The 16,116-nt window shown below is 41.3% G+C and overlaps 1 protein-coding gene across 1 annotated transcript in view; it reads left to right on the forward strand.

The window, feature by feature from the left end:
* The window catches only part of RAD54L (RAD54 like), a 23,900-nt gene continuing 7,784 nt past the window's right edge, over positions 1-16,116 (forward strand). Inside the window, exons 1-12 of the mRNA XM_061632867.1 lie at positions 1-446; positions 718-807; positions 5,165-5,284; positions 6,429-6,489; positions 7,851-7,986; positions 8,670-8,739; positions 9,688-9,976; positions 11,203-11,327; positions 12,977-13,127; positions 13,835-13,961; positions 14,471-14,545; positions 15,880-16,010. Coding sequence (XP_061488851.1) covers positions 444-446; positions 718-807; positions 5,165-5,284; positions 6,429-6,489; positions 7,851-7,986; positions 8,670-8,739; positions 9,688-9,976; positions 11,203-11,327; positions 12,977-13,127; positions 13,835-13,961; positions 14,471-14,545; positions 15,880-16,010 — 1,378 coding nt within the window. The 5' untranslated portion in view covers positions 1-443. The remainder of the gene's footprint in view (positions 447-717; positions 808-5,164; positions 5,285-6,428; positions 6,490-7,850; positions 7,987-8,669; positions 8,740-9,687; positions 9,977-11,202; positions 11,328-12,976; positions 13,128-13,834; positions 13,962-14,470; positions 14,546-15,879; positions 16,011-16,116) is intronic.

The raw sequence follows: 16,116 nt of genomic DNA on the forward strand, positions 1-16,116 counted from the left end.
GGGAAATATCCGCGCGGGAAATAGAAAAGAGAGGAAAGAAAGGCGTCGCTGCTTCTTTCCCCGTTTTTCGCTGTGAGCGCGGTCATTGGCGCAGTCCCTCGACCTCCGCAGCCCCAGAGAGCTCGTGCAGCCTTTCCTCCAGCTGCCCCTCCCTTTTCTTTTCCTCAACTGCCCGAAAGATATCGCGAGGGCTCCTCCCTATAGGAAACCCCTTTCCCGCTTTATCACTCTCCAGTTTCAGCAGCAGCCACTTCTTCCTCCTACGCCGTTCCCCATCATCTGTTGCTTTCCACCCCTTTTTATCTATTTCATTTCCCCTCATAATCTCCTGCGGTCCGTAATCCTCTTCTCCTTCTCCCTCACCCTCCCGGGGTGGTTTATCTAAAATCCCGGGAGTGTCTCTGAACTTGTACGCAGATGGAAAATAACTCTCCTGAGGGGAAATGGTAAGCAGTAATAGGTGTGGAAGAATTCCCCATAACCATTGTAGAGATTATGATGATGACGACGACTGCCATTATAATATAGAAATAAAGAACTACATTGTTAATAGTGCAATAATAATATAGAAATAGAATCATAGGAACTTAAATGTACAGAAAATATTTCAAAATTAATAAAATCTATAGTTTATTGAAAATGCCAAGTTCCACATTGTCCTAGTCCTTAATCGGTAGCCCTGGTCCATTGCTCTTACTTTCCCTTCTCTTCTTGCAGAGGAAAAGCCTGGCTCCTAGCCAGCTGGCCAAGAGGAAGCCTAGAGGTGATGGCTCTGAGGAGGAGGAGGATGACTGGCATCCTGAAACTGTGAGCATCCTGCCAATCATTTATTTATTATTTAGTGCACATATATCCTATGCTTCTTGAATCATGAAACTTGCTGGCCAGACCCAGAACTGTTTAGGTTCAGTAATGGTGACTGCTTTGTGTGCCTTCAGACTGTGGCCTTTCCTTTCAATTCTGAATCAAATCTGTTAGCTTTACACATTTATTACTTATTTATTTATATTTATTTAAAAGCATTTCTGTATCACTTAATATTTCAAAAACCTTTAAATGGTGTACAGTCTAAAAAAGCAATATATCATTAAAACATAAAAACAAAAATACAACTTAAAACCCTTATCTGTTGATAAATGTATAAACCAGCTCCCTGGATGGTATGAGATGTGTATTGGGAATTGGAGTTACTGGTACATCCTCATGGTATTTGCTATCTTGCATTCACCAGGTCCAGTTGTTACAGATGCTGCATTTTATCTGGCAGTTGGTATACTGTCACCTGGGAGTATATCCCCTAACTGATCTATATCATGTAGAAAATCTTTATATTCTAATGAAATTCATGTTTTAAACAGCTTTAAACATGCAGCTCGATGCAGCTATATCCTGTGTATGTTTATTTGAAAGTTAAGTCTCATTCAACTGAATGGGCCTTATGTCCAAGCGAGTGTGCATATAATTGTAACCTTGGTCTCCCTCTTTTCTGAAAAAAAGATAAATAGTAAAAAGTTATAGGATCTATTGGGAACAAATTATTTCACGTTTGTATTCCTCCCTCCCTTCCTTGTGGCATATATGGTGTTATCCCATTTTATTTCTACAACAAACTGCTAAGGTTGGTAAAGAGTGAGAAACTTGCCCAAGGCGACTCCCTGCCTTCCGCCCTACCAGTCCCAGTGGGCACCAGCCACTACCCCTCAGGACTATCTACAACCAGACCTTGAAGCCCTTCCTCCTATCTCAAGGTATTCAGGGATTTCTTGTTTGTCCCCCTCCCCGGCCCCCATGAACAAGGATGACTGGAGGCAAGGTCTTCTCAGTTCATGTCTAACACTTGATTTGCTAAGTCTGAAGGATAGTGTTAGCCAGCACTACCTCATTATAAGTTCTCTAGTTGTAACAACAACCCTTCTGCTTCTCTGTCCAACTGTTCCCAGTCTTAGCAATGTTTCAAGCCTGATTTTAAAGCGATTTGGTGTGCATTACCAAGACCTGAGTGGGTGAGCTTGGAGGAATTGATCTGACCCAACTTTGCCCACCTGGATACTCAGTGCAACACCAGCACAGGCTACGGGGACGGGGGGGGGAGGAGTTGCTGGGGTCTACAGAACTTCCATCTCTGTCACCAGGAAATCACTCTGTCTTGGAGCTGGCTGTGAGGGCCTGCATCTGGTGTTGGGCCAAGGAGACAGTAAACTAGGGTTGCTGCTGGTGTATCGTCCACCCTGCTGCCCAGCAGCTTCTCTGACCTGGCTAGCAGAGGTCATCTCTGCTGCAGTGTTGGAGGAGCCCAGAACGATAGTGCTGGGTGATTTCAATGTCCATGCTGAGGCTGTCTCTAGTGTTCCAGCTCGGGACTTCATGGCCTCCATGACGACCATGGGGCTGTCTCAAGTTGTTACTGACCCAACACATAGGACAGGGCACACCCTCGACTTGGTTTTTGCTCCAGATGGAGGAAGGGGTGGTCTGAAGATGGGGGGGGGTGGATGTCACCCCATTGTCATGGTCAGATCACTTCCTGGTGAAGTTTAGACTTATGTCTCCGATCCTTCCCTGCAGGGGTGGTGGACAGATTAAGATGGTCCGCCCCCGGAGCCTAATGGAATCCACTGGATTCCTGAATGCCCTGGGGGAGTTCCCAGTAGATAGAACAGATGACCCTGTTGAAGCTCTTGTCATGCTGTAGAACAGTGAGGTGCGTCGGGCTCTTGACACGGTTGTCCCCGAGTGCCCTCTCCGGCATTGTGGAGCTTGGCCTGCACCTTGGTACACCAGTGAGCTAAGGGCAATGAAACAGGCTGGACGATGGCTAGAGTGCAAGTGGCGAAAGACGTGCTGTGAGGCTGATCGGGCACGAGTAAAATATCATAACTGTGCCTATTGTGTGGCGGTGAGGGCGGCGAAGAAGGCCCACTTCTCCGCCTCCATTACATCCTCAAGTAGCCATCCGGTGGAGCTTTACTGTATTGTCAGGTCTGTTGACATCAACCCCAGGAAATGGAGTTTTAGACCCTTCGGAGGCCCACTGTGAAGTTTGCAAGGCACTTTGAGGGTAAAGTTGCTCACCTCCGTAGCAGTCTTGATGCCCCATCCACATCTACTGTAGTCCCCAATGAGGTGTCCAGTGCAACGTGTGCTGCAACTTCTTGGGAACGGTTTCAGTTGATGTGGCCTGATGTCGTGGACAAGGTGCTTGCGATGATGTGGCCAGCAATGTGTCCTCTCAACCCTTGCCCTTTTTGGCTTATTAAAGCTTGCCGAGGGGGTATGACTGAGTGGATCCAGGGTGTGGGCAACACATCATTGCGGGAGGGAGTGGTTCCAGCTGCCTTGAAAGAGACGGTGATCCGACCACTCCTGAAAAAGCCCACCCTGGACCCATTGGTTTGTGACAACTACTGACCGGTTGCAAATACCCCCTTTTTAGGGAAGGTGATTGAGAGGGTTGTGGCACAGCAATTGCAAGTACTCTTGGATGAAACAGATTATCTTGACCCATCTGAGTCTGGGTTCAGGCCTGGTTATGGGACTGAATCGGCCTTGGTCGCCCTGATGGATGACCTTTATTGGGAGAAGGACAGGGAGAGTGTGACCCTGTTATTCTTACTTGATCTCTCAGCGGCTTTTGATACCATTCACCATGGTATCCTTCTGGGCTGACTTGGTGAGATGGGTATTGGAGACACTGTTTTACAGTGTTTCCAATCTTATCTCCAGGGTCGCTCTCAGAAAATAGCATTGGGTGATTGTCTTTCAGCCCCCTGGTAGTTGTGCTGTGGGTTGCCGCAGGGTACCATCTTGTCCCCCATGCTGTTTAACATCTATATGAAGCCCTTGGGAGCAGTCATCAGGAGCTTTGGGGCGAGGTGTCAGCAGTATGCTGACAATACCCAGCTCTATTTCTCTGTAATATCTGAATCAGGAGAGGCTGTTGCAAGCCCTGGACCGCTGCCTGGACTCGGTGGTGGGCTGGATGAGAGCCAATAAACTGAATCTGAATCCAAGCAAGACGGAGGCACTGTGGGTTGGTGGTTCCCGAGTTCGGATAACTGGTCAATTGCCTGCTTTGGATGGGGTTGTACTCCTTCTGAAAGAGCAGTCTGTAGTCTGGGGGTGCTCCTGGATCCATCTTTGTCGCTAGATGCCCAGGTGACTTCAGTGGCTAGGAGTGCCTTTTACCAGCTTCTGCTGGTAAGACAGCTGCGGCCGTTTCTGGACCGGGATAGCTGACCACTGTTGTCCACGCACTGGTAACCTCCAGGCTGGATTACTGTAATGCGGTCTATGTGGGGCTGCCCTTGAGGTTGGTCCTTAAGCTGCAGCTGGGGCAAAATGCAGCGGTGAGACTGCTCACTGGGGCAGGGTATCACCAACATGTCATCCCGCTGCTGAAAGAATTGCACTGGCTGCCCATTTGCTACCGGGCCAAGTTCAAGGTTCTAGTTTTGGTGTACAAAGCCCTATACAGCTTGAGACCAGGATACCTGAAAGACTGTCTTACCCTTTATATACCCAGTCAATCATGACAGTCTGCAGATGAGGGCCTCCTGCAGATATCTTATCAGGAGGTTTGTTCTGCACAATATGGGAAACAGACCTTAAGTGTGGTGGCACTTACCCTGTGGAATTCCCTTGTCTGCTATCTTTTTGGTGCCTTTTGAAGACTTTCCTCTTTCAACAAGCCTTTTAAGTTGAGACCTATCCCAGTCTGCGTCTGTGTTAGAATTGCTTGTTAATATGTTTTTTTAATGTTTTAACCTTTTAAAAGATATTTTTAAAGCTTTTTAAAAAAAATGTTTTTAATGTTCTTTTGTTTTAATGTATTTTAAGGCCCGCTTTTATGATGTTTTAAAGTGTTTTCAGCACTTCTGTTTGCCGCCCTGAGCTCCTGCTGGGAGGAAGAGCGAGATATAAATCAAATAATAAATAAATAAAAATAAATAAATATTGCTTATTAACCTTTGGTGCATGTTTTCATTTTTATTCTGTGTAGTTTAATAAGATGTGTGACACTGATGGTGCACATCACTTCTTTTTTTAGCAAAGTGCTTGGATGCACAAATAATCTGACTGGATGTTTTTAATCAGTATGATTGTAAGGTGTTGATATAGCTCTGGGTTCTCCAAATCCTCATGTGATATATCGAATCTTTTCTAGACTCGGAAGAGGCAGAAACATGGCAGCAAAGCCGATAACAGGGAGTGTTATATGTCGCCTTTCCGGAAGCCCTTGGCTCAGTTAACCAATCAACCTCATTGCCTTGATGGCAGCAAACATGCAAGTGATTTATTTATGTTTTCTTCAGTTTATGTTTTTACACAATTAACTTATTATTAAGGGTGGGAGACAATGCAGATTCTGCTATGGCTCTGATAATGTTTGCATCATAGATGAACTTGTACAACCTGAAACAGAGCATTTGTAAAGGCACAAATGCTATAAGCCGGAAGATCACAAACTCACTGATTTTCCCACAGTCTGGTATGAAAAGAGGATAGTGCTTTGCTTGTTCATAGCAGGTTATAGGAATCTGGTGTCTTTGGATCACGGTCACAGAGACACTGCTTTTGGATCAGCTTCTGTCTCAGATAGTATAGAAAGTGATACTTCATTTAAGTTCTGTTTGGAATATAACATAAGAGGCTGTTAAAGAACCCAAGCTGTTCATGGGCTCTTTATTTAGAAGACTTATAAACAGCTTGATCAAAAAACTCTTCAAGAGGTGTACAAATAAAATGATACAACACAATTTAAATCCACAAACCAGTTAAAAACAAATATACATAAAACCATCACAATGAAAACAAAGACTTTTAAAAACAAATATAGGTAAGTAAATTATATGTCTGAGTAGGCTTGCTGAAACAAAAAAGTTTTCAGTAGGCATCTAATACCATATGGCAAGCCCATGTGCCTATATGCTGTGTATTATGAAGAAAGAGTTGAGCTGATAGGAGTTTTTAAATCATTCAGTAATAGAAGGCATAAAGATGATGATGATAAATGCTTAATATTTAAAGTCTAAGTGTTGTGCAAAAATACATAAAGCAGAAAAACATAAAAAACAGATCTAATAATAACAGGGTCCAATCTTATGGGTTAGGGAAAGCCTGAGCAAAAAAGATTTATCTTTACAAGGCATCTGAAGCAAATGGTGGATGATGCTTCGTATATGGCCAAGGGAAGGGTATTCAGAAGGGTATTCAGGGTGCCGAGACAATAGTGGAAAATGCCCATCTTTGGGTCACTGCCCAAAATATGCTATACATAACATCTGTTAATTAACATTCAGCCCTAAATACATTTACTTGGAAGCAAGTCCCACCAATCTCTGCAACTTTTCTCTTATTGTTACTTGCTGATTAGCCTGAAGGATATTTTTAATGTTAAACTAATGAATATTTTATACTTTAAATTCCAGGAGGCTTTTATCCGCAGCATTTTGTCAAAACCTTTCAAAGTTCCTATTCCAAACTATACAGGTAAATCTAGGGGATTTTCCTCTTGGTGTTAAGCCTTATTTTGTCATTTGTTAGGCCTGAATATGCAAAATAATATTTTGTTAAAAAAAATGCTTGTATATAAAAATATTGCATTAATGAATATAGTGATTATTTAGGCTGCCCACCTATGCACAGTGACTTTAGAGTAAGCTGCACTGACAATAGTGAGGCTTACTTCCAAGTATACATGCATAGGATTGGTCTACAAGTCATTATAGCCTTACTGAACCCCAAATTTGAGTAGTACATTTGGCTGTCAGACTTCTTGTATTTTATGAAGTGCCACTAGCTTGCATAATGCACCTGCAGTTAACAGGAGGAGATACACATGAAGATATGCCCTGTTTGCTGATTAGTTGTATCTGGAACTTCATAGATTGAGCTGATGATATAAGCAGCAACTACCGGCCAAATATATGGGACCATATATAATAGTTTGATTCATCAACCTAAAACTTGCAAATAATTACTGTAGCTATAGCTTCAAGTATTGGTAGCTAAGGTCACCTTGATTTGTTTTTACTGGTACAATCTGGACTTTTAGCAATGGTAATAAATTTTGCTCAGGTTGGCTTTGGTGGTAGGGATCTTTTGTAGTTCAGAGGTTCTTTAATGAGAGAATAATTGCCTATTAGTCACAACTTCCAAAGGATGTGGAAAATATGGTTCACTGAAACAGTAATCTTTCCTAGGTGGATTTAGGTGGAGAATCTGTCAGTCAAAGGATTCTCAGTATTTTGGAGTTCCTACTACAATTTGTGTTTTATGTGTAGATGGTTTGGAATTTTGTGCCATAATCTGCATGTATAACTAAAGAGATCTCTTTTTCCAAAGCAATATTGCCTAGAGAACATGCACTAAAAGTTAATATTGCTTTGGGGAAATGTGGGCTGAGAATTCTGAAGATGTGCTTGTAGATAGGCCCCAAAGTGTGACTTGTCTTGTGTAGGCATGACATACCTAAACATACTGAAGAAGAGAGCAAGGAATACAGCTATTGACCTATGCAGTCAACTGTATCCGTGCCGTCTGTTGTGCAAAAGAATAGGCATGGCTATTAGCTATAGCCTGGCGTTGTTGCTGGCACTGCTACTGCCCGCCTATCTTTTTCCAGCTAGAGAATTGATGCCTTTTTATGGGACTGTCGCAGACAGATTTTTTTTTGTCTCATGCTACTCACTGCCCTCATGCATAGCCTCCTATGTAGCTTATATCTCACAGATAGCACTTCACAATTTTGGTTAACTTCCCAAAGCAAGTTGTCATTATAATACAGTATCTGACAGTCCTACAGTTACTGAATACAGCCAACTTACTGCTTTTTCTGTGTGATCTTTCAGGCTCCCTGGGCTTTAGAGCACTGGGTATCAAACGTGCAGGACTTAGGCATGCTCTCCATGACCCTTTTGAAGAAGGAGCTCTGGTGCTGTATGAACCTCCACCTCTGACTGCTCATGACCAGTTGAAAATAGACAAGTGAGTTGTTCACATCCAACCTCCCTTCTCCCTCTGTCCAGTAAGTTCTGTTCAGCCATTTCAGGTTGATTCTTGTATCTGTTTATATTTTGATTATTTACTATTATGGCTCTGGAGCAGACTTTTGATTTGAGCTTTGGATCTCAGAACTGACATGGAAATCTAGCATACAATTGGTATTTTGTCATGGAGCAATTAGGCTGATACATCTCCCATCATGGAGACTCAAGGGTGGACCACACACTTGAGACACACCTACACAGCTTTTTGTTTTATATAAGAAAGGGTTCAAGATTATTGAAACTGTTTCAGAAGGACATGGAGATACTAACTCTCAGAAGCAGCATCCCCTGTTCAGTAGGTTCCTTACCAGTATTTATCAAACAGAAACCACAGGGTGTTCATGCTGCTTATTCGTATTACTGAACTGTGTGTGCCCCATTAATAAGTTAACATTGTATGACTTCTGCTGAATGGAGCCAAAGCATCTTTGAATTTTGTTGTAGCTTTCACCTGGGCCAGTGCTCGGTGGGTTCTGACCCACCGTGTGGTAGGAGCCCCTATCTTGTGAAGCAGAGTGGTACATTAGCACTAGTAGTCCTTGTGTCCCCTGGGAATATTCCTCAGAACAGTACTTTGACCTTCATGCTTGCTCTGATCCATCCTTTGTTTCCTGTCTGAAGGGACAAAATCCCTGTCCATGTTGTGGTGGATCCTGTTCTCAGTCATGTTTTACGACCCCATCAGAGAGAGGTGAGTGCTGTGGGAAACCCAATACAGCTGTAATATTTCTGTGAACTTATCAGCTTGCCTCAAACTGCATCAGCCGGCTCCAATAATTTCATTCACCACGAAGAGTGGACCTCTTCCCTCTGGCAAGTGTGAAGAGCCTTCCCAAGCTTGAAGCTGCAGAGGTGGATGGGGATTGGTGAGTAGTTGCCTGATGATCCCTTTCCCAGCTCCATGATTGGGAGGATTGTTGGGTAGCTGTGTGGCCTGAGTGCCCAAAGCTCCTCCTGTATGTAGGACCAAACCTGCAAGTCCTGCCTCCACCCCCTTCTTTCCTGCTGTGAAGCAGGAGAGTGGGTGGGTGGGCTTTCTTTGCTGCTGCTGCTGTTGAGAGATGCTGGGAGTCACTATGCAGCAACAGCCAAGGAAACCCTCCCCCCATTCTCTGTCTGTCTATCTTTCCTGTAACTGGCATACTTCACATCACCCTTTAATGCAGGCAAAGCTGGCCTAGGGCTTCTCTGGCTGCTTCAAAGGCCAGCTAAAAAACAAATTCCTGCATAGGGACTATTTCTTGAGCTTCAGTAAATGACGCTATTGACTCTGGTTGGAACCTGCTCCATGATACATTTCTGAGCAAATCTTTCCATTTCTCCAGTTTCCCATGCATTGTTTCTCTCTTCTGTGGGGAAGGCAAGGTTACTCAGCAATGCTGTGATCAGTTATGAATACCCAGTTGTACACGTAGTTATGATTTGCACAGGTGCTTCTTTAGCATTAATGAACTTTTAAATGGACTACAAGTTCCATTAGTGATATTCTGTTGCCTAAATATTTAATTTTGGCTGTTTATGATTGTTCAGTGGTGTTGTAATTAACAAGATACTCGAGTTCCATGAGTCAGCTGGATAGCACAATATCACTTGATTTCCGCAAGTCTATTCTGATTTTTGGAAAATGCTTTTCGTGCAGGGAGTGAAGTTTCTGTGGGAGTGTGTGACAGGCTGTCGGATCCCTGGAAGTCATGGCTGCATCATGGCAGATGAGATGGGTCTGGGTAAGACCTTGCAGTGTATCACTCTGATGTGGACTCTCTTGCGCCAAAGTCAAGATTGCAAGCCTGAAATTGACAAGGCAATCGTGGTCTCGCCTTCCAGTCTCGTGAAAAACTGGTACAATGAAGTGGGTAAATGGCTTGGTGGAAGGATCCAGCCACTGGCTATTGATGGAGGCTCCAAGGACGAGATAGACAAAAAGCTAGGTATGAGGGCTATACAATATGTGCTGCCTTTTTTTTAGTTTTATTGGGAAGCAAGGACACTGCATAAGCTGAATTCCCACAAACTGAATTAAGACAATGATCTACATTCTTAGCAGATGCAGAGATGTAAAAAGCTGTGAAAAACTGTTTTTTCAGAAAAAATTGAAATTTTTTGAAAAATTGAAAAAATGCAGTATTAGCACTTTTTACAGGTTGAAAGTCACTTTGTTACTTCAGGAACGTAAAATTAATTATGTACAAGTTGGTCTGGCATAAAATTATCACATTTGGTATATTAAAAGTACATTTTATTCAAACAATTATTACAAATTGTACTTTTTTTAATTTTTACTTTTTTTTGGTAACAAATGTATCTACAAGCTCCTGAACTGTAAGGAACACCTGAACTGCAAAGAACCTCTCTCGTTTTGCCAGTTTGAGGAGCAGGCAAAAAACAATTTAAAAAAATCCAGAAGAAACCATCAACATTAATAACAAATTATGTCTCTGTTAGTCCTCCACAGTGTCAAGCAGACATAAAGCATCCATTCCCATAAAAAGCACTGACAAAAATGGGGGGACCAAGATTCAATGAAACATTTTATTCATCATGCTAAAATAAAACATTCCATAATCCATTTTTCTTCATTTTTTCCAATTTTTCAGAAAAAAAAGGCTTAGGGAAAAAATGTTTTTTTCCCTAATTTTTCTGAGTTTTTCCAGGGCCTTCACATCTCTAAGCAGACATAATTGAAAGATTTATGTTGAGGAAACGGATTGATGTTTTTACAGTTGTAAATAGGGGAAGAATTAGCAGAGCAAAGAACTGAGTGAGGAGACAGAGGTGGAAAGAGATCCTAGAAAGAAAACTTTGGTTGGTTGGACTTGAATGGCCTACGCTGTGTCTCAACTCAGCCATGGATTTGTTGAGTCTCTTTGGGTAGTTGAGATGAAAGAAACAATGGATTTTGATGCTTTGGATATATAAAGCACTATGCAGTAATATAGGAGAGCACAAAAAGTAAGGATAGAGATATAGTGGAGGGATGGTGGAAAGCTACCCTTGATGCATTCAATGAGGACACTATTCATTTGAATTCATTTCTAATGTTGGATGCACAGTTTTGCAAAACTGCTGATTATTAATGTTTACACTATCTCCACTCTGGCTTCCAAATACACTTCATTCAACTTTTCTTCTTTGCCACTTTTATTTTTCCTAATAGCTGGATTTATGAACCAGCGAGGTCTAAGAGTCCCAGCCCCAATCCTGATAATTTCTTACGAAACATTCCGCCTTCATGCTGAAGTTCTCCGGAAAGGGAGTGTTGGGTTGGTCATATGTGATGAGGTAGGTGAAAGGCAACTGATGATTTCATTAGCTAGAGTTGATTGCCCTTATAGTCAAACTTTGGCTGATGTCACTCAATTTCACTAATGAACAACATGATGCTTATGACAGCTGCCTCTCCTTCTGGCTTCCCATGTTTTATAAACATTGAGAGAGGAGAGTTCTCTCAGATGCTTGGGATCCTTTAAACCAGACATGCCAGGGATTTGAACCTGAGACCTTTTGCATGCAGTGCAAAGGAACATGCAGTATAAAACGAAAGGAAGATTCCTGCTAGATGAGACCAAAGATAATTCAGCATTTTTTACCTACATTGGCCAACCAGATGGATATAGGAAGCTCGCCGTTAGGACACGAGCACAATAGCAGTTTTGTTTACCACTGAGGTGTGGGTTCTTTCGTAGTAATAACTGACTGGGTCTTTAACTCAGATCTGAATATACATTCTTTTTTGTAAAAAGAAAACAGATTTAGCTTCAAAATCTATATACAATTGTTCCTTTTAAGGAGCCATGGAGAGGACCCAATTGCTATCTCTTTACTTCTGAGAGCAGAAATGGGAATCAAAGATTTTCTTCAAATTCCTTCTGCAATTTCCCTAAAGGAAGAAACATGTATCTTTCTAGAAGTATTATTTTGATCCAGTGCAATCCTTTCATTGCATGCTTGTTTTGTGGCTGTATGCTGCCTCTTGCAGTTTTATGTTGAAAACTTGTGGCATCCAGCGGTTTGAATGTGATATAATAGAGGTAATATTGAAGGTTTGGGGAGTGTATTTATAAAGTGCACCTAATAACTGCACTAGGAGCTGTTATTGAAGACCATGTATTGGATAACCAATCTCTTTAAGACAGGAGAATTTGTGTGTAACATAGATACATAATTGTTCCAACAGAGGTCATGTCATTTCAGAAATTAAAAACACAACAGTAGTCTTCTTCAGGTGTTTTATAATTAGTAGTTAACAGATGGGGGAGTGCAGTGGGGATGAGTGTGCTAGCTCTGCCCCTCCCCTCTGTCACTGTTACTGTTGCCTTCCAACTCATGGAAAATGAACTTTAGAAGGAGGGATTTGTTTTCACTCATGGAATGAAATATTTAGAATATACATTTTTAGAATGATAATTTTTGAGCGTTCAAAAACGTGCAAGGAGTCTTCATGAGTACAAAAGGCTTCCTGGTCCATCAGCTGGAAGGTGGTAGAATAGCAATTGCTGTGCGGGAGCTAACCATATTAGTCCCTACTTCCTCCCTCATGTGTTTACTTTTAAATTATGATACCTGAAGATTATTCTTTGTAATTAATGTGCCTATTTCAATATTTTATAAAGCGTTACCAATATCCCAGAGGATCTATATTAGATTTAGTTCTGTCCCATAATCTCGTATAATTAATTTTGTTCATCAGAATCCTTTACCACATCTCCTCTCATTCAGTACTGATGCTGTTGTTGCTTCCAGTAGTTAGTTGCTAGTACGTGTGCACCTATAGTAATATATTTTTTAATTTTGCAATGGTTAGGTTTAAACACATCCTCAGGTTTGTAAGATAAGTACACTATCCTGATACTGTGAAGGTAAATATATATCCTGTTACTCTGTCTGTCCAAGCACTTTGTGATTTTCTGTTCAATAATTTCATTTTTCAGGGTCACCGGCTGAAGAACTCAGACAATCAAACGTATCAAGCTCTCAATAGCTTGAACACGCAACGACGGGTGCTCATCTCAGGAACTCCCATTCAGAATGACCTCCTTGAATACTTCAGTCTAGTACATTTTGTCAACTCAGGCATCCTTGGTAGGACCATTTTTTTAAAAATAGCATAATCTAAAGTTGGCAGCACAGGTTTCTAAGTTTCCCACTATAATGGCTGGATGTAGGGAAGTATGGTTGTGGGCTACCTAAGTACATCAAATTGGCCTACACATGGTTTTATATATTGTTATGGTAAAACCTGGTCCTCGAAACAAGGTCAACTATTTCATTGGAAGACCAAGACTAATCAAAGTCTTGCTACTTTTGTTGTTCTCAAAAGGCGCAAATGACATCTTGAGAGCCCATTTTTGTTTCCTTTTGGGAGCAGAGTAAGTATTTCCAGCTATGTCATACACTGGCCTCACAAGGTTGGCCCAGGAGTATGCTTCCTCAGGCATCTATAAAGCGATCAAGGTTCTGTTAGTGCTTAAAAGCCTTTGTATAGATGGATCTCTAATTAAGTGAGAGCAGATGGAACTTGGAGGCAGGAGTGGTGGTGCTTCCAGGGCAGTATAAGCTTATTTCTAAAATTTCCAATGTCTTTATGAATTTTGAGGCCATGTCTCATCCAGCAAAAATCTATTGTCTAAACTTACTGGGCTTCAGAGATATTTCTGGGCATCAAAATCCTTGTTAGGAATGTAATGAAAAAATATTTGAAACACTTAATTTTATTCAAAGCTTTCAATAAAATGTTGAAAAAAGATGGGAGTATTACTCATCATCTAAATTTCCCTTTTTTTGGACAGGCACAGCTCAAGAGTTTAAAAAGCACTTTGAAATTCCCATCCTGAAAGGCAGGGATGCAGATGCAAGTGAAGCAGGAAGGCACAAGGGAGAGGAGAGACTTAAAGAGCTGATCAGCATTGTCAACAGGTGAAGTTCAGAATTTTTCCTTTTGTCCTAAGAAGACTATTTTCCTTGTTCCAGCTCCTCAGGTCATGCTTGGTTTAGATAGAACTAGTTTGACCCTAGAAACACTTCCCAATAGCCTCTGACAAAGCTTAGAAAGTGCAGTCCATTCATCTTGAAGTCATCACCCAACAATAATTTTGGGTCATATACAGTTAGTCCCCCTTTTCCTTTTCTTTGTAACACTATTTGTTGCTGGTTTGCTGCCTTTGCTGTCTCAAATGTTTTGACTGGTTCATTGAGAAAGTTGGTTTATACTAAAGTGGATATTTACCTATTGGCAGAACTCAGTCTTTTGTTCTTTGTGATCCTGCCTGAACAGGCAGTCTCTTAAGGTATAGTGCTGATCAAGGACTCTAGGGCTGTTATCTGAAAGATCTCACTGTTAACATCAGGAAGCAATTCTGCTGAAAGATGGTCATGAGCTTAGGTGTTCTTGCTAACAGCATTAACCTTATTTTGTTATTTTCTAGATGTCTTATAAGGAGGACTTCAGATATTCTCTCCAAATACCTTCCAGTAAAAATTGAGCAGGTGGTATGCTGCAGGTACAAGATGAAAGGACAATGTGTAAAATAAAGCACACACTTTTCATTTAACTGAGAACTTCAGTGGATTCACTATTGTCTTGCTAAGCAAGAGCCATTAGAAACTTTTTGATCTGTATTATACTTAGTGTAATGTTATCATGGCAAAATATTCCATTCTGTCCTTGATTAAGGACCAGTTAACTTCCATCTTAAATCCCACTGCATTATTTATCAGCTTAATAATTTCTGTGTAGTTATTGGAATTACTATATATTTTTAAAGTTGTGCATACTGTATTTTAATATGTAAGCATAGAGATCCTAGGCAATTGTCCGCTCAGTGTAAAGAAAGAAATTGAAGTATTGATACTGTATATGCAATATCCCTCCCTCCCCAAAAGGCAAAAAAGTCAGCATAATTAATTCAGTGATGAAGCTGGCCACAAATCTGTTATGAAAGAACCATACTACTCAAGATGTCGGAGAATAGTGCCTCTCTCATTCTGCTCAGTGATGACAATGCTTAACATTTGTTGCTTTTTATCTAAGCATATTGGTACCCTTTATAAAATGTTCTGCAATGAAGCCAAGAAAACAGATGCCTTTGTCTATCATGGTTTAGATGTCATTCAGTATTCTTTATGTGTTCACAGATTGCGGAACTCATTGGTAGCACATCAGACAGCTGTAATCTAAAATGAACTTGGACCTATAGTCTGTTTAATTGTTCTTCATTAAAAACCCCACATACCTCTACATCTTTTCCTTGCTCTCTATAGCCAGCAGTGGCTCAATCCCAGCTATCATTATCACGCTGGATGTATGCTCATTATCCACAAGGAAATGTGAGATCTGGGCCCAGGGAATTGACATCTACTGGAAGCAGCAGGAGCACAGGTTGGGTGATATCTCTGAGTTAGGAGTTAGACACTCCACAGTTTAACTGAGTTTCATTTGCTAAGTTGTAAAAGTAATACCTTTAAGGCAGTGAGTTGCAAGCAACAACTTAGCGAGTGGGGAGATGTGTAAACATAGGGGGCTTTCTCAGCAGCAATCAATTTAAATATTAATTTAAGAGACTGGGGAATAGATTTATTTTAAGACTAGGGCATTACCCAGATCTCCTACATTCCACAAGTTAATGAGAAATAAGCTCCTCTTGTACTCCTGAGTTTAGAACAGGAAGCTTGTTAGCTGAAGTAGGTTATATATCCTTTGGAACATTCTGAGCTGTCATGCATTATGTATTCGTTTGGGACCTAAACAATTCCATTATGAATATAAGGTAGGGTTTTTTTATCATGGTCATCTGCTCAGTGATCATAACATGATCAGTATCTTGTTTCACTTTAGGCTGACTCCCCTTCAGGCAGAGCTGTACAAACGCTTCCTGAAGCAAGCAAAGCCAGCTGAAGAACTAAAGGAGGGAAAGATTAGTGTTTCATCTCTTTCCTCAATCACATCACTGAAGAAACTCTGTAATCGTAAGCCATTCTGTCAGTTTGTTTATACTATGTTGTGTCTCAAGGACCCAGAACATGTAGTAGGGCTGTACAGTATTCCAAAGCAGTGACTGTGCTTGACAGTTGT

The sequence above is a fragment of the Rhineura floridana genome, chromosome 6, assembly GCF_030035675.1.
Source record: "Rhineura floridana isolate rRhiFlo1 chromosome 6, rRhiFlo1.hap2, whole genome shotgun sequence".
Taxonomy (NCBI): domain Eukaryota; kingdom Metazoa; phylum Chordata; class Lepidosauria; order Squamata; family Rhineuridae; genus Rhineura; species Rhineura floridana.